The sequence below is a fragment of the Triticum dicoccoides genome, chromosome 5B (assembly GCF_002162155.2).
Source record: "Triticum dicoccoides isolate Atlit2015 ecotype Zavitan chromosome 5B, WEW_v2.0, whole genome shotgun sequence".
Classification (NCBI taxonomy): Eukaryota; Viridiplantae; Streptophyta; class Magnoliopsida; order Poales; family Poaceae; genus Triticum; species Triticum dicoccoides.
Genome location: NC_041389.1, coordinates 294606042 through 294624339, shown reverse-complemented (window position 1 = coordinate 294624339; position 18298 = coordinate 294606042). Strand labels below are relative to the sequence as shown.

Genomic DNA, 18298 nt, shown 5'->3' with positions numbered 1-18298 from the left:
CATCATGTTGGTTTGATTTGTGTTCGCTACTTTGGTAATTTGATATGTGGGTGGACCGATTCTTAGGTGTTGTTCTTACTTGAACAAGCCTCCTACTTATGAGTAACCCCCTCACAAGCACCCGCAACTACGAGAAAAGTATTAAGAATAAATCTAATCATAGCATTAAACTTTTGGATCCAAATCAGTCCCTTACGGAATAGTGCATAAACTAGGGTTTAAGCTTCGATCACTCTCGAAACCATCACCTAATAACTACTCCACAATTAATTCTCTTAGGCGCAAATATGGTGAAGTGTCATGTAGTCGACGTTCGCATGACACCACTAAGGTAATCACCACATACGTACCATCAAAATATTGAACACATATCAAGTTAACATGATTACTTGCAACAAGATTTCTCCCGTGACCTCAAGAACAAAAGTAACTACTCACAAATGATAACCATGCTCAAGATCAAAGGGGTATTAAATAACATAATGGGAACATATAATCTTCCACCGAATAAACCATATAGCAATCAACTACAAGATGTAATCAACACTACTAGTCACCCGCAAGTACCAATCTATAGTTCTGGTACAAAGATTGAACACAAGAGATGAACTAGGGTTTGAGAGGAGATGGTGTTGTTGAAGATGTTGATGGAGATTGCCCTCCCCAAGATGGGAGAGTTGTTGGTGATGATGATGACGATGATTTCCCCCTCCGGGAGGGAAGTTCCCCGGCGGAATCGCTTTGCCGGAGGGCAAAAGTGCTCATGCCCAAGTTCTGCCTCGAGACAGCGGCGCTTCATCCCGAAAGGCCTCTCCTTTTTTTATAGGTCAAAATGACTTATATACCAGAAGATGGGCACTGGAGGTGGGCTGAGGAGGGCACAACCCACCAGGGCGCGCCTGGGCTCCCTGGCGCGCCCAGGTGGGTTGTGCCCACTTGGTGGGCCCCCTCTGGTAGTTATTTGCTCCAATAATTCTTATTTATTCCCTAAAAAATCCCTGTGAAGTTTCATCTCATTTGGAGTTGTGTAGAATAGGTGGCCTGGCGTAGCTTTTTCAGGTCCAGAATTCCAGCTGCCAGTATTCTCCCTCTTTGTGTGAACCTTGCATGTTATGAGAGAAAAGGCATTAGAATTATTCCAAAAAGCATTATTATGCATAAAACATTATAAATAACAGTAGGAAAACATGATGCAAAATTGACGTATCAGTTGTTTCCCTGATGATGGTAGCCACCACCACCACCGTAGTGGCCGCCGTTGCCGCCGTAGTGGCCGCCGCCACCACCACTGTTGTTGTTGTAGCCGCCGCCACCAGTGCGAGACCCGCTGCCGCCACCACCCTTCTGCTGACTGCGGGAACCCTTGTGGGATCCCTGGCGACCGTGAGAAGCAAGGTTCGCGGAGGACTTAAAGTTGTCGGCGCCTGTCCCATGGAATATCTCGACACGCTGGTCAAAATTGGCTACCATGGAGAAGAGGTTCTCGACGGCGACTGGATCAGTGTGTGCGTCCCAGGCGGAAATGATGGGCTGATACTCCATGTCAAGCCCCGCGAGGATGAACGGCACCAGCTCGTCCTCCTCGATCAGTTTGCCTGCCGCCGCAAGCTCATCAAAGAGAGCATGCATGTGCCTGAAGTAGGTCACCGCTGGCTGGTTGCCCTTCTGGGCGTTGGTGAGGGAGACACGAATGTTGTTGACGCGGGACAGCGAGACGATGGAGAACATGTTGCTTAGAGCCGTCCAGATCGCATACGATGTTTCCATCGATGCTACTTGAATCAGTACCTCCTTGAAGAGATTTTGAAGGAGATATGCAACAATATGTTGGTCTTGGACTAACCAGGGGGGCATATGTAGGGTTGGTGATCACCTGGTCCTTGTCGTCCTTGTCCTTGGTTGTGATGAGCTTGGAAGGTTCTGCCATGGTTTGGTCGATGTAGCCATACAGGCCGGCGGCCATTATCTAGGATCGCCCAAGGGCTCGCCAAAGGACGTAGTTCGTCCGGGTGAGTGGCTTAGAGACGTTGTAGTTGAGGCCGGAGGAGACGGAGTGGTGGAGGTAGACATGGCAGCGAGGTGGGTTTTGGGAGATCGATGAAGGTTAGATGTGGTGGAAGGGACATGCTCTGATACCATGAAAGTAATGATGAAGCGTCTCAACCCCTAACATGGATCCCGCATGGTATTATATTGATCTAGTGAGAAGACCTCACACGGAGTACAAGGCAATCGGTTGGAGAGGCAATCGAACAGATTACAGAGAGAGAGGGATTCGGGGTAGAGAGATAGAAGAGATTTAAATAGAAAAACAACCTATCCCCAACTACCTCAACTCATGACGCAAGTAACCCTTGATGCCTAGAATATCTCACGCTTAACAGGGATGGGGGGATCATCGCAGACCAGTGAGAAAATGTCTACGATGTTCTGGGGTTTTCAAACGGCCCGCAAAGCATAATCGTGTGCAATTCTTGTATGGTTTGCACGCACACCGTGTATAAAATATATTTTTTCACGAAATAAGATGCATCATAGACAATTATCTTGGTGTCGATCGTGTCCAATGTTGTTGTAGTTCGCAAACAATTTGGCGGACCAAACGGTGTGTAAATTGTCCACCAATAGCAGATGATTATTTTTGTATGAATGTGTGCGATGAAGTTATCTATTGTAGTCGAGTTGTTTAAACAAAATGTGTGCGTTGTTTGAGTTTAAGGCTCACAAATTTTCGCTAAGAACCATGGGCAATGTTATATCGAGCATCAGGTATTAGATTCTACACAATTTAATTATTATAATAGCTAATACACCAGACAATCCATACTGTAAATAGAGTCGGCTGTCCCATTGTCCAGCATCAGGTCATATAGTTCAATAGGGCAATGCTTAATTAGGCAAAGATTGCATAGAAGGGCTTAAGTAGCTACAATTACATTTTAGAAAATGCATCCCAATTTTTGACGGGATATTTTGTGGGGAATACATGTATTTTGTTTTGTAATAAAATCAAAATGTCTGAATTAAATCTTGAATTCGTTGAGTCTGAATTGAACTCTAAAGTCAAAATCCCTAATATTGTCACCCTATATTTTTAGATCACGGTCTATCGCTGGTTGATTTCTACTAAACACTTCATTGTAGAACCGGGAAAAGATCAATCCCGATCAGGATCACATGCTTCTCTCACTGGGCCTACGTGTCACATCCATCTTTATAAATTTGAAGACATGGTTCAATTCAGGTTTAGATTACAAATTTAAGATTTATTTTGGACTGTTCGCTTGCTAAAATGCTGCAGATCACATGGCTCTTTATAAATTGATTATTAGGTCTTCAAAAGAATTCATCATGTTTGGAGAAGCCATGGTCCTTGCTAGTCCCATATGAGTGCTGCTTCTATACTGTGTTATAATAAAAAGTTACTCAAAAGACCACAAATGGACATCAAACAAGTGAGGCCCCCTCATCGCTCGATTCAGGTGGCGCATCAACCACCACCACCACCATAGGCCTCCTTCCTTCCTCGCCACCACCGATCGGCGCCATCGGTGCAAAGCCTCAGGCGGTGGTTGGTGGCGGCGGGGCCTCGTATGCGTGACACTTGACCCCGAGCTCTATTAGGTTGTTGCCAGGTGTCTCCCAACCCTCACAATCGTCTGGTTGCGCCTTGATCGCGGTCATCATTGATGGTGTCTCGAACTAGGGGTCACTCACCATGATGTCTCCCCGCCAGGTGGGCTGAGCCGTGGACCCCCTATGTCAGTTCACCAGTAGGAGGCCCATGGCGCGTGGAACAAATATTCCCGAAGACTTGTCGCATACTCCAAGACTTAGAGCTCGTCTACAATATGATTGCTATATATACGTAGCCGAATTACATGTAACCCTAGAACCCTGGTATCTATATAAACCAAGTGGTAGGGCATGTAGACCACACGGAACAATCTCGTGGTAGATCAATGTCTACATTCTAATCCATCCCAAATCAATACAAACACAAGAAAGGCGTAGGGTATTATCTATTCAAGAGAGCCGGAACCTAGGTAAAACCTGGTACCTTTGTTACCATCGCATCTAGGCTACTAGCTCGGGAGCCCCTACCCGAGATTCGTCGGAATCAACTCTGCCAGTCGTGCCTCGAGGGGATGTAGCTGTCCTGCTCCTACCATTGGGCAGTGCAACCACCATTGCTGCATCCGCGTAGATCCAGCGGTACTGGCCAAAGTAGTTGGTTTTCCTCAGATCCGTCCATGGCGTGGAGCGGGGGTGCCCAGGAACATGGAGGGAGGCAGCTTCCTGGCCCTCCTCCTCAATCAACGCTCTCTCAGATGCGGCGGGTATGGTCTAGGGTGCCCTAATCCAATGGCTATTGTAGGTGGCGCTTACTAGCGAGTTTGTGGTATGCAGCCAAAAGGTTCATTTCTTGTTTTTGGTGGCTCTCACTCCAACCAGCTTACCTTCAGCGATTAGATGCAATTTATGGACAGCGATTTGACGCAAAGGGTATGATTGTGCAGCTACAGTGGTGGAATTTCTAACCCAACGCATATAGCTATTGGGATCACGAAAAGTAGTGGCGATAACACATGATGACTCTTATTTGATGACATTTCTTACGTACCTGGTCTCGAGCTCGGGGGTGAAAATATTAGTTGTGACCTAAGTTGGTTATGCTTGACAATAGTGATGTTTTTGCGATGTTACCTTGTTGAAAGCATTGGTCGAATATGCTCGGACTTGTTCTTCAGTGTGGAAACTAAGACTCTAATCATTGGTGGTCGGATCAGGTGATGGCGGCACTTGAGCGGCGTTCCCTTCCTGAAGGCATCGATGGTGAACCTTTTTGTTTTCCTTATGACATCATAAGATGTTGGTGCGGATATGGTTGTTGTTGTAGTTTGTCGATCGATAGTTTGATTGCTTCGGGGTTTTCTTTTCTTTTTCCTTAGAGCAACTCCAATGGGGCGACCCATTTCGTCCACCGCCATTCGTTTGGGTCGGTGCGGACACAAAAGGTGGCCCAATGCGCCGACCCAAATGGATGCGCGTCCGCTTTTCGTCCGCGGGCGACCCATTACCGGACCATTTTTGAGCCAGATTTGCATCGGCGCGGACATGCTCCCCCGGGCCCGCTGGTCGGTGCACAATGGCCTCCCCCATCCAACAGCATCCCTTGCCCACCTCCTTCATCGCCAACGCCGCCGCCCATTTTTGTCGGCGACTCTGCCAGCTGTCGGCGCCTCCACATCCGCCCAACAACGCCGCCCACTCTCACGTCACTCGCCACCGCCGTCTTGCCGCCGGGGAGCCGACTGCTTCCCACCCCCCCCCCACCACACAGCCGCCCCACCAGATCCTCACCGGCATGCTCGTCGGACGCCGGCAGGGCAGCTAGTTGGTCCATGCGCGCCGCGACTCCCTTCGCTGGCCGTCTGCTTCGTCGATCCCTGCAAGATGTTTGACAATTTGCCAAGGTACAAAATGGACTCCGCCGACAAGTTCTTTTTTCACAATTTCCTTTGCGACTCCGATGTTTCGTTGTCCAATGACAAGGAGGAGATATTGGCTGCCATGTTGGTCTATCACCACCTCAACAGCCAGCGGCCATTGTTCCGTGGCTCCATTCCGGGCCACCTTCCGGCGTTGAATCGCAACCGAGAGAGCGGGCATTTCCTTCTTTGGAAGGACTAATTTAATACAACAAACCCATTCAAACATCAAAAATTCCGCCGCCGTTTCCGTATGAGTAGGCATCTTTTCAACCGTATTAGAGAGGGGGTGGTCGGCTATGATGACTATTTCGAGTGCAAAGAGGATGCTGTTGGAATGATTGGTTTCTTCTCTTACCAGAAATGCACTGCCGCCATCCGAATGCTTGCATACGGAGTGCCCGGTGATCTCATTGACGAGTACGTCCGTATGAGCGAGTCTACATGCCTAGAGTCCCTGTATAAGTTCTGCAAGGCTATTATTGTTGTGTTTGGCCCTGAGTACTTGAGAGAGCCGACCGCTAAAGATACAGCCTGTTTGTTGGTGATGAATGCCAACAGGGACTTCCCAGGGATGCTTGGTAGCATAGACTGCATGCACTGGGAGTGGAAGGACTGCCCTTCTGCTTGGCAAGGGCAGTATGAGGGCCATGTCAGGGCTTGCACTGTCATACTAGAGGCCATTGCGTCTCAAGATCTCTGGATCTGGCACTCTTTCTTTGGCATGGTCGGATCACACAATGATATCAACGTGCTTCAGCGCTCGCCGGTGTTTACTAGGCTTGCCGAAGGCAACAGCCCACCGGTGAACTTTACTGTCAACGGCCACAACTACGACAAAGGATACTACCTAGGTAACTGTATCTATCCTCAGTGGACCACTATTGTCACGACATACCCAACCCTGTCGGAGAGAAGAGGAAAAGATTTGCCCAAGAGCAAGAGAGTGCTAGGAAGGATGTCGAGCGTGCCTTTAGTGTTTTGCAACCTCGATGGGGCATCGTTCGGTATCCTGCTAATACATGGAGCATACAGAAACTGTGGGAGGTGATGACTGCTTGTATGATCATGCACAATATGATCATAGAAGACGAGCGCCTGGAACGTCTGTACGATCAAGGGTATCAGTTTCAGGGTGAGAATGTTGTGCCTGAGCATGGAGGAGCGGCAATATTTGAACAGTTTCTCCCAATTTCATCATGACATGCGTGATTGGGAAACTCACGTGCAACTGCAAAATGATTTGGGTTGAGCATATGTGGTCTCATGTTGGCAACCAATAGATGTATCTTTTTTTATTCGTTTGCAAAACTATGTGAGAACTATGTCACACATTTTTATTTTTATTCGGCTTGTAAAACTATGCTATTTCATTCGGTTCAAACTATGTTATTTGACTATATGTTTAAATGCAAATTCATCAATGCAAAATAGGGCGGCCAGCCGGCCATGCCGGCACATATGGGTCGGCGTGTTGGGCGCGCTGGCGACCCATATCTAAAACAGGGTGGACGCCGAGAGGGCGGCCGACCCAAACGGACAAAAAGCGAACGAACTCACCGTCCGTTTGGGTCGCCCCATTGGAGTTGCTCTTACTTAGGCATATCTTTGGTCTTGTATGATTTTGCTCTTTGATGACATATTTATTTATGTTTGTTATGTTGGTTGTATGCATTCTACATGTCGAGAGGCTGGGTATGTGTGCATTGTGTTGAAACATCGTCGATCAGTTTTTGGTGGCACTTGACGAGGGACTCCCGCCCCGTGTGGCCACCGCCAGGCCGCACCGGGTGGCCACCTCTCGACCTCACCTCGACTCCCCGTGCATCCCCTTCCCTCCGCCGCCGCCGGCAACGCCGCTGGGTGAAGGCCCTGTGGCGCGGCGGCGGCGGACCTCCTCTGGCGTCCCGAGATCTGAGGTGACGGCGGCCTGATTTGGATCTCACTCCCGATGAGGATGGTGAGCAGCGGCGATCGGAGCGCGGCGGGGGGCTTGGCTGCAGCTGGCGGGAGTAGTGCGAGATGGCGGCAGCGGCGACCGTGGCGCGTCCTGGGCTCGATCTAGGACCTTTGGGTCTAGGCGGGCGGCTGCCGTTACGTCCTCAAACTGCTGCATCTCATCGGATTCGGCGATGGCTCGCTGAAGCACTCCGGGTCTGCATCGCATCACGAGGATTATGGCGGTGGTGGTCATCTCCTACGTCGGAGGTGGTTGACCTGAGGCTAGATGATCGGATCTCGAGATCTGTAATCTACTCCCGGCTGCGAGTTGGGGAGACATAGTTGCCGGTGAAAACCGAGCCGACGGTGGACGATGGCGGCGTTCTGCGCCGTTACCTTGATGAAGGCATCATTCTGTAAGTACTGTCGACCCACTAGTGCTGCTCCGGGGGAAACCCTATGATCTGGTTTTCCAGATCGGATGATGGCGGCACTGAGGTGTCGTTTCTCTCTTGGGAGTATCGTTTGTGGAGCAGCGCTGGAAGTCAGAGGTAGGAGGTGGAGCGGCTTCGTCTTGCAGGGAGCTTCGGTGGAGATGTCAAGTCATGCCTGGCCGACAGGTGCTACGCTTTGTCATGCCTAGTCGGCAGGTGCTACGCACGACAGATCTTCCAAAGACTTCAAGTTGTGTCGGCTGGTGGTACTTGGCGGCATGGTGCTGAGGTGTACTGACGGTGACAACTACGTGCTAAGAAGTTCGCGTGCAGAGAGGTGGTGACCGTGGGCGCCGTGGTGGTGCCAACGACAGTTAGACCGGGCAAGGATGATGCGTCAGTATAGCTGTGAAGATGGAGTGGTAGCAGTTGGTGGCGGCGGCCTCTGAGAGCGCGCCGGACCGGTGTGTGCCCCATACCCTGCAAGTGGCTTGGTTGGGGCCTCAGGTCTTAGATGTTAGGCCTGACTGCGAGGTCTGTGGTATTAGGCCCGCACTATCAGCATCCCTTCATTAAATTGATAGGAGTAGCGACGTATGTTGCCCAGTAGGCGGCTTCAGACTTACTGTTGTATTTCTTTGTAAGGTCTTTTGTCAATAATTAGTAAAGTGACTGCACGTATCGCCCAGATGCAGAGGCTGGGGTCTTTCTCCTTTTTGTAAAAATGTGTGCATTGTGTTTATATCTTCGTTTTAAGTCAACAAAATTCACATTTTATCGGGGGGAAAAACGACCGCGAAAGAAACGGGAAGAGAAAAGTGATGTATGGCATTCATTTCGCGCGGTTTTGATCTCGCCTGTCTAGTGGGTGTTTAAGCTGACCGTAGCTTTGACTATCTCCATCAAGCACTAAAATTCAAACCTCATACAACTCCACGGCGCCCGTTTTGGGTGGTCTTTCAATTGCGCGCGTTCAGACGCTTGTTCATTCGGAAGAAATAGAAACGCAAACCATTCCACGGTGACACCTCCCCGCACCCGCAGTAGGTAGGGAAGAAGAAATCCGCCGCAGAATTGTGACGATTTAAGGTGCTGCAACGAGGTCTCATTAATAGTCAGCCACGCAGAATCATGGAGCCACACCTAATTCCTAGCCCGGCCATGGACTCGTCATCTCCTTGGAGAACACTACTGGCCTCTCTCATCATACTCATGGCGCTCGTCTCGCCCAACGCCGCCCTGCCGCCAACCCCCGGAGAGCAAGCAGGAGCGCTCCTGGCCTGGAGAGCCACCCTCGGCGGCCAAGGCCAGCACGCCCTGCGGTCCTGGGGAAACACGTCGACGCCCTGCAGCTGGCGCGGCGTCAGGTGCGGCATGCGGCGCCGGCCGGTGATCACCGGCATCCACCTGCGCGGGGTGCGGCTCGCAGGGTCGCTCGGGTCCCTCGACTTCGCGGCCCTGAGGGCCCTGACGAGCCTCGACCTCTCGCGCAACAGGCTGGCCGGGACCATTCCTCCGAGCATCGCGGCCCTAGGCGAGCTCCATGCTCTGCTCCTTCAAGGGAACCAGATAAGCGGCTCCATCCCACCTTCTCTAGCAAACCTCACGAAGCTGCATCTCCTGATGCTCCATGACAACCAAATGTCCGGTGAAATACCAGGACAGATAGGAGAGCTGGGTAACCTTGTGAGCCTAGACCTGTCAGGCAATCAGCTGGTTGGTAGCATCCCCTGTGAAATAGGCCACCTAAATCACCTGGTCAGGTTGGATTTGTCTGACAACAAGCTTTCAGGTCCAGTTTCCTTTTGTCCAGCTAACTCCACAGTAATAAATCTAGAAAATCTGAATAGGCTATCATTATCCAGAAATAACTTAGCAGGTCCCATTTCCAAAGATATTGTGAGTTTATTGAGCCTCCAACACCTAGACATAAGCCAAAACAACTTTTCAGGCTCGATCCCAAGCGATATAGGCGGCCTGAACAAACTCACATTCCTGCATCTTTCAGATAATCAGCTCTCAGGACAAATTCCTCTTGGAATCGGAAAATTAGCGACGCTTAAGCAGCTTAACCTTAGTGCAAACCACCTTGAAGGCTATATTCCAACTAGTTTAGGAAACTTAACACAGTTAACAGCTCTAAATCTTTCGATTAACGAGTTTATCGGGCCCATCCCTAAAGAAATAAGGAATTTAGTGAACCTAGAGCGTTTGGGACTAGGACAGAACAAACTTACGGGGTCCATTCCAAACAGTTTGGGGAATTTGACAAAACTCACCACCTTGGACCTTCACGATAACTAACTTTCTGGAAACATCCCTCATGAACTAGGTTACTTAGTGAACTTGGAGGAACTCAACATTTACAACAACACGCTAAGCGGCTCCATCCCAAGTAGCATAGGGAACTTGACAAAGCTCACTACTCTATACCTTTGCTACAACCAATTATCTGGATCCATTCCACAAGAAATTGGAAACTTAAGAAATCTTGTTTGGTTGACGCTAAGTTCTAACAAACTCTCCGGTGCCTTCCCATCCGGTCTTTGTTCGGGAGTCCGGCTACAAAATTTCACCGCTTATAACAACATGTTGGTTGGACCCTTGCCAACAAGCTTGCTAAGATGCACAAGCCTGGTCAGATTTCGCCTTGAACGAAATCAGCTCCAAGGGGATATCTCTGAGATGGGGGTTTATCCGAATCTTGTCTACATAGATATCAGCTCAAATAAACTATTTGGTCAACTATCTCATCGCTGGGGTGAGTGCCACGGACTTTCCATGTTACGTGCCTCAGAAAATAGTATCACTGGAGTCATACCACCAAGCATAGGGAAATTGTCTCAGTTGAGGATACTTGATGTTTCATCAAATAAACTCGAAGGACATATTCCTCCAGAAATTGGCAATATAATGACATTGTTCAATTTGAGCCTCGGCAACAACTTGCTCAGGGGAAGTATACCGCAGGAAATTGCGTCTCTAAAAAATCTCGAGTATTTGGATTTATCTTCGAACAACCTAAGCGGACAGTTAGGAGGATCTGTTGGGCAGTGCTTAAAGCTTCGCCTTCTGAATTTGAGCCATAATCAACTCAATGGTACCATTCCTATGGAACTAGGGATGCTGGTAAACCTGCAAGGATTGTTAGATCTGAGTGACAATTCATTTAGTAGCATGATACCGACTGAGTTGGGTGATCTTAGCATGCTTGAAGCCTTGAATCTTTCACATAATGCATTAAGCGGCAGAATTCCGTCATCATTTCAACGCATGAACAGCCTCTTATACATGGACGTGTCTTATAACAAACTAGAAGGGCCAGTGCCACAAAGTAGGCTCTTCCAAGAAGCTCCAACCGAATGGTTTGTTCATAATACACATTTGTGCGGTGATGGTGTGAAAAGTCTGCCCCCTTGTGACGACACTTCAAGCTATCAAAAAGGAAGGAAGTCTAGAGTTATTTTACTAGCTACAATACCTGCTGCTGTGACTTTTTTGTTCATTACTGCACTAGCAACATGGCAATGTAAAAGGAAGAAATCCAAGGCTGAAAGTGCAAAGGGACTGGAACAGGTCAAGATGTTCGCCATCTGGAACTTTGACGGGGAAGATGTGTACAAGCAAATTATTGACGCCACAAAAGGATTCAACGATGCTCACTGCATTGGAACTGGAGGGAGTGGATCTGTCTATAGAGCCCAGTTACCAACAGGTGAAATATTTGCAGTAAAGAAGATTCACACGATGGAAGATGACAAGCTATTCCATCGTGAAATAGATGCTTTGATTCATATTCGGCATCGCAACATTGTGAAGTTATTTGGCTACTGTTCTGCTGCTCATCAAAGATTTCTTGTGTATGAATATATGGATAGGGGAAGCTTAGCAAAATCTTTGCAGAGCAAGGAAACTGCAACTGAATTGGATTGGACAAGAAGATTAAATATCACTAAGGATGTTGCAAATGCTCTGTCCTATATGCATCATGATTGCTTTGCACCGATCGTCCATAGAGATATAACTAGCAGCAACATTTTGCTTGATATGGATTTCAGTGCCTGTATATCAGATTTTGGTCTAGCAAAAGTACTAGACGGAGATGCATCAAACTGTACAAGGCTTGCTGGGACGAACGGATATCTTGCCCCAGGTAAAATTATATCTATCGGTTAAATCTTTGTGTTGTCATGTTTTCTCCATCTCGTAAACGTTTCGATGAGGTCATTATTTGGCGAATTTGTAATAAAACGTTGTAACAGGTTAGTTTTTATGCATCTATAATGATGAGGCCGGGGGGGATAAAAGCGTTCATTATCTGAAAGCCTAAATACCTATTAGTATTTACTTTGCTTATGATCACTAGAAGTAATGTAGAACAGTTTACCATGCATTTGCCAACAGTACACATTTTGTCTCTAATCTCTGCAGTACACGTTAGCCACATCAATCATTGAGCCCATTTTTTTCACTAACTATTTGCTGTTAGCAATTTGTAATAATGGACATTGGCTGTGTACGCCTCTAGGTAAGATTCCAAGTGATCTCCATTTGTCTAAAAACGGTAGCTACGTCGATACATATATAGTACTTTTTGCATCTTTACATACACATTCACAAAAAGTTAACTCGTCAATATTGGCATAGCAGAGCTTGCATACTCAACAAGGGTGACAGAGAAGTGTGATGTCTATAGCTTTGGAGTACTCGTGCTCGAGTTGTTCATGGGACATCATCCAGGTGATTTTCTTTCTTCCATGGCCAACAAAAGTACACCACTTGAGGATTTGTTGGACATCCGGCTCCCATTCCCTGAAACTGAGATTGCAAGTGAAATATTCAAAGTGATCGTGTTTGCCGTTTGTTGCATAGAACCAAATCCATCATACCGTCCAATGATGCAACAAGCAATCAAGGTGTTCTCTACAACTGAAAGACCTGATGATCAGCTTGATTATCTGCAAACGGACATTGTCATCCCTTCCACCTGGTCGTGAATGTGCTCAAGACATTTTTTTTTCATTTTAATTAGAGAATGTTTGCAATACATCATTTGTATGGTGTTTCATTTTTGCATGACTACATGCCATGTACAGTTTATGTTGGTTGTAAGAAATTAAGAGAAAAGTTTGTAACTCCCTCCGTTCACAGATATAAGATGTTTTGGATATTTCAATTTGGACTACATACGGACTCAAACGAGTGAACAAACACACTAAAACGTGCCTATATACGTCCAATTCGTAAAAAACTTAGAACACCTGATATTTGTGAACAGAGGGAGTACTAGTTAGGTTCTTGTAAATATTTCTATAGCAGGGCTCTTGCTGTCTATCCTATGTGTTATTCTTGAAGGATTATAATCCTTACGAGTTTTCTCTACATGCATTATTTGATTTGTAGGATTGCAATCCTTATTTTTTTTCCATAGGATTCAGTTTGAGTGGTGTGCTAGTGATAGGCTTCTCAGTATTTAGAGTGGTTTTGTTTAGTATGTTCGTTCGAGTGGTTTGATAGTTTTGTTGTTTCCCTCATTTTTGGCAAGACCATTGTTTGCAAACTTTGTACTCAGCGATGTAATAACTTAAGCCGTATGCATCTCATGATTCAGAGAGAGGGGCTAATAAAAACTTCCGTCATCAACTTTTACGATGATGGAATATGGAGCACTGTCTATGTATGCTATATGTATTTATTTATTTTGAATAGTATAGTATGCTACATGTATTAATCAGATGGTTTCCAAGGGATACATGAAAAATAATAGAAATGCAAATATGGTTAGAAATGCAGAAAAGTAGACAAGACACACGATGTTTTGTTAACGAGATTCACCATCGTGACTAATCCCGAGGCATGACTATGGGGGCTCACCTCCCCATCTACCAAATCACATAACACAGATCAACAATAACCCCTCCAAGGCCATCAGGCAACGCCACACCGACGCCCCAACCGTCCCTTTCGTGATTTCTGTCAGTCAAATTTGGCTACCCGTGGTGACTTTATATAATAGTCCCAAGTTACACGTGTGTGCTTCAAACACCTAACCCTCCACGTGCTATAAGTCTAACTGTAGCCCCAATACACATATTCAACACAATTTTAACAAATACACATCAACAATGATAATTACTATTCCTTTCAACTTTTAGAAATATGCAGGATCACAGTGATCCAAGGACAAAAACAAACTGAGGCCAAAAGGATGTACCATATATCATATCATACAAAAAAATGTAATGGAAGAAGAAACTAAAATGCAAAATCTAGTACAGTATAATTATCCTTCCCTTTATGTGTCATTTCAGGTGGATGCCGTGGACATAATCTCGAGCTCAGCCCACCACAGCGGGTTGTTCCTCGGGGTCGTCTGCTCTGGCGACAGTCCGACGGCGCCTTTCATCAGCCCCGCGACCTCGCCCATGGACGGCCTCTTGGCCGCCTCGCGGTTGATGCACAGCCTCACGACATCACACAGCGCCGCCAGGTCCCCTTCGGGCACAGGCGACGACGCCCTGAGCACCGGGTCGGCCATCGAACCGATCAGCCGCTTGCCGTCCAGATAGCTGGAGGCCCAGAGGACAAGCAGGCCGTGGTCCTCGGAGAAGGGCAGCCGGCCGGAGATCACCTCGAGCAGCAATATCCCGAACTTGTAGACGATGCTGTCCTGGCCTGCGGATCGCGTCGGCGCCACGTCTCCGTCGTCGTCCTTCCAGAACTCGGTGTCGGAGAACTTGGCCGCGTAGTCCTCGGTGAGGTAGATTGACGAAGAGTTTAGGGTTCTTGGGGTGACAGGAGGGTCTAGCTGGTTCATGTGCTCCAGGCAGTATGTTACTCCCATGATGATGCGCAGCCGGGTAGGCCAGTCCAGGTGCTCTGCTTCCCTGACTGCATCAAAAAACATGGATCGGATGAGCGTTACTGTTTCTGAGAGAGAACTGACAGAAGCGAGAACAGCATATGGAAGGTGTTCAGATACTGATGTGCAGCTAGGACACTCACCGTGCAAATGCTCGAAGAGCGAACCACATGGAGCGTACTCAAACACCATCATCCTGGTGAAGGGATCGTCGCATGTGCAGTAACCAAGTAGGTTCATGAAGTTCTTATGGTTCACTTTGGATAACACAGAGATCTGAAAGAGGAAGACTTGGTCAGGCACAGACAGCACAACATTGTTGTGGTTTCACCTATTAGTTATATCCGTACTAATTATGCAGTAGTACTACGCAAGTTGAAAAAAAAATCGAGCACTGTTGTAGTTTCGCCAATCAGGTTACCTTGTTCCTAAATTGCTCCTCAGACCGATCCGACCATTCTTTGGCAGACTTAACTGGACTGGAGGCAACAGCTATTTCAACTCCACTCGACAGGGTTCCCTTGTACAATGCACTGTCAGATACAGTACCGATCACATTGCTGAAATTCTCACACGCCGCCTCAAGTTCGGCCCTTCCTAAAGAAGGAACACCTGCCCACAAGGTAAAGCACACTCAACATCTCCAAGTTCAATGTGTGGCGCACATTTCAGATGATGTAATACGGCATTTTAGCTTCAGGTAATAGGAGACTGACCTGTCACGAAGGCTTTCCTTAGCTGTCCACTCAGCCCGGTAGCCCATGGATTGACGGTGTTATCCTTCTTTCTACGGGAGACAAGTAGATACACAACAGTCGCTATAACCACAAGGCCAAGCGCTCCACTGACGCACAATGCGTAGATAGTCCAGTGAAGCACAGAAGAAGACTCGTTGGTTTCAGCTTGCGAATGCGATGGCGGCGAAGGCATGGGAGGCTGGCTTTTATGAGGCTGATTGGTAGCCTTAGAGGAAGGTGCTGATTCTTGCAGCTCCCTTGCCTGTAGGAGTTGCCTCAGGGTGGTACTCCGTATGGTTCTGCATATAAAACATCAATATAAATTGAAGAGTCTGATTGTTAAACTTGTATAGTCCACAGTTAGCATATCAGTATTCTCCACGCTTCAAGCTTTAACATATCAATGCTCAAGTTTTACTAATGTAAGAGACAGGTTACACATCCCTTGTACAACAGCTGTCATGTATACTTATGTTTGGCATTTGCCTTTAACCTATTTTTAGTGAAAATGAGCATGTATTTTCAAGGGGCCACAATAAGTTTTTCGATAAAGAATGGACATAATAAGTGACAACAGAAGGTACTAGATCTGTTTTTATTTATTACACACGATCTCCAATGCTAAATCTTTCTTGTTTGTTTTGTAGTATAGTACATTTCTTAAACGTTATGGAAGTGAACATGATCAAAACATTATGTAATGGTAAATCTAACAGTAAAAGTTTACCGAAAGATTCAAAGAGTGTGAGTTCTATTTGTTTTATTTTATTTTGTGGGGAAAAGATTGTAAGGTTTAACTAGTCAAAGTCAAGATTGCCGGTTAAACTGAAACAGAGTATTTTGGTTTTCAACTGCCTGTGTCATATCAGTTTTACTTTAGAAGTTATGCCCATCTTACTCACTCAAAAATTCTTACGAAGGGAAGCTGGTATATAAAGAAGAAGACTGACTTTGTTAAACATTTTCTGCACAATTGTTGCCTTCCATCAGTTAGAACCTCTGAAATCATGATACGCTCTTGCAACTCGTTAGGAATTTCAATTGATAGTTTGTTTCCCTTGACTAAGCTGCAAAAATCATCACATGGCTTTAGATTATGTATCAATCCCATAATGTACAAAAAATAAAGATTATGTATCAAGCACTGCAGAAATTTAATTCTGTAATGCTCCAGATGCAATTTACTCACAGAAATACTGTTTTCCCTAGACCTGAAGGAATTGATCCATGAAGGTAATATTTTTCGATATTGTCAAAAAAAAAAGGAACGCATAAAGAAATGCTTAAAAGTCAAAACCTTCTTCCACACACGTATCCTAAATATTCCAGAGACAAAATCATAGCTTCCTCTAGAAAGACATCTAGCTGTCCTGCATATTCTCTAATAGTCATGGCTTCTTCTAGACCCCTTTGACTTGTAAATCCATGACGCTACAAATAAAAAAAGACAATGGCGGGCAATATCATGTACCCCTTGAAATCAAAGGACTTGTTCCATGAGTAACTTAATCATGACTAACAAGTACTCCCTCCGTCCCATAATGTAAGACGTTTTTTTGACACTAGTAGACGTTTTTTTGACACTACTAGTGTCAAAAAAACGTCTTACATTATGGGACGGAGGGAGTAAATGATAATCATAACTTAATCATGACATACAAGATAACTAGGTACTTGCAAATGATTTGACATCTTCACAGAAAAAAACAGGTAGCAATCATTTCACCATGAATTTGATCCTGCAAGAACAAGAAGAGATCAGGCTGACTTACAACGTCACCGATGCGCCGAAAACCTTCTTTTCCCCCAAATTCCATAACGACCCACTTGGGCGCTCTTCTCTGAAACCCATGGCTCGCCCTGAAGCACCAAGATAGACACACAGATGGTCAACGACTGTTCCACTTGAACCAACACCACCATGGCCACTTCCTGGTCGCAACCCCATGGGAAATCCAACTCACCTTCTTCACCGAGGGCGGCACAAGGCCCATGCCTCTCAGACAAGAGGAAGAAGAAGAGCAAGAGCTGCGCCGCTCTGACGCTCCAGACCTCCATTCCGCCCCCAGTGTCCAGGCAGCTCTGCAAGATTAGTAGTAAAAGACAGTAAGAGCAGAACGGGAGACGATAAAAGGAAGGGAAAGATTCCAACAGTCACATATATACCACCACCTAAAGCTGCTGAAATCCTTGGCACCGTGGAAGCACACGGCGTTCCATGCCGCCTGAAGAAACGAATCGGGTAAAGTGTCTCCGCTACTACAAGGTAAGTGGAGCAGCGGGGCAGCGTGGGATTTTTGGAACGAGCAAGTAAAGAATCCACCACCCCTCGCGGATCTGTGTCTCAAGAGCCGGAGATTCAAGAGGGGAAAACGCGCTCACGGAATGTGGAGAAGGAGAGGAGTAGCAGGAAAAGGATAGGATGATTTTGTGCCTGTAAAGATGGCTAAAGGGGGGAATCGAGAGAAGAGGAGGCAGGGCGCGGGCAGTGTGCTGGGAACGGGATGAGCTGGGAGAGGCCGAGAAGGCAGAGGAGAAAGAAGAAGAGCTCCGAGCACAAGTCAGTCCAGGACGCGGAATATTGGGACTGGAGTGTACTTTTGGGTGGATCGGAGGCAGGCGTGGATGTCTGCCTGCCTGCCTGTTTCTTTCAGGCCAGCCAGGTACCATGCACACATGGCAGGTGGAAATTTCCCTCACTTTTCTTTCCTCTCTTAATTCTTCTTGTTTTGCCTGAAATTGCGCAGTGATTATGCGGGATTTTCACGGGAATCGAATCATTGTCCACGGGAACATGACATGGTTGTACTCGTCATTTCGGGCATCTCCAAC

At 46.8% G+C, this 18298-nt stretch overlaps 1 protein-coding gene and 1 pseudogene across 2 annotated transcripts; one reads left to right on the top strand and one right to left on the bottom strand.

The window, feature by feature from the left end:
• The first annotated feature begins 9028 nt into the window (after nt 1-9028).
• LOC119308520 lies at nt 9029-13087 on the top strand (annotated as a pseudogene).
• An 893-nt stretch (nt 13088-13980) lies between these two features.
• LOC119308519 (protein MALE DISCOVERER 2-like) lies at nt 13981-18066 on the bottom strand. Of its 2 annotated transcripts, none has more exons than XM_037584650.1 (8): nt 17636-18066; nt 17431-17548; nt 17239-17326; nt 16417-16533; nt 15446-15765; nt 15151-15341; nt 14873-15005; nt 13981-14758 (listed from the first exon to the last, which is right to left on the bottom strand). In XM_037584650.1, exons 2-8 carry the CDS (start codon nt 17522-17524, stop codon nt 14175-14177), a joined length of 1527 nt encoding a protein of 508 aa, XP_037440547.1. In that variant the 5' UTR covers nt 17525-17548; nt 17636-18066; the 3' UTR covers nt 13981-14174. The 2 variants fall into 2 exon arrangements, with proteins under 2 accessions (XP_037440547.1, XP_037440546.1); XM_037584649.1 differs by having other exon boundaries at nt 17639-18066.
• Nucleotides 18067-18298: the final 232 nt, after the last annotated feature.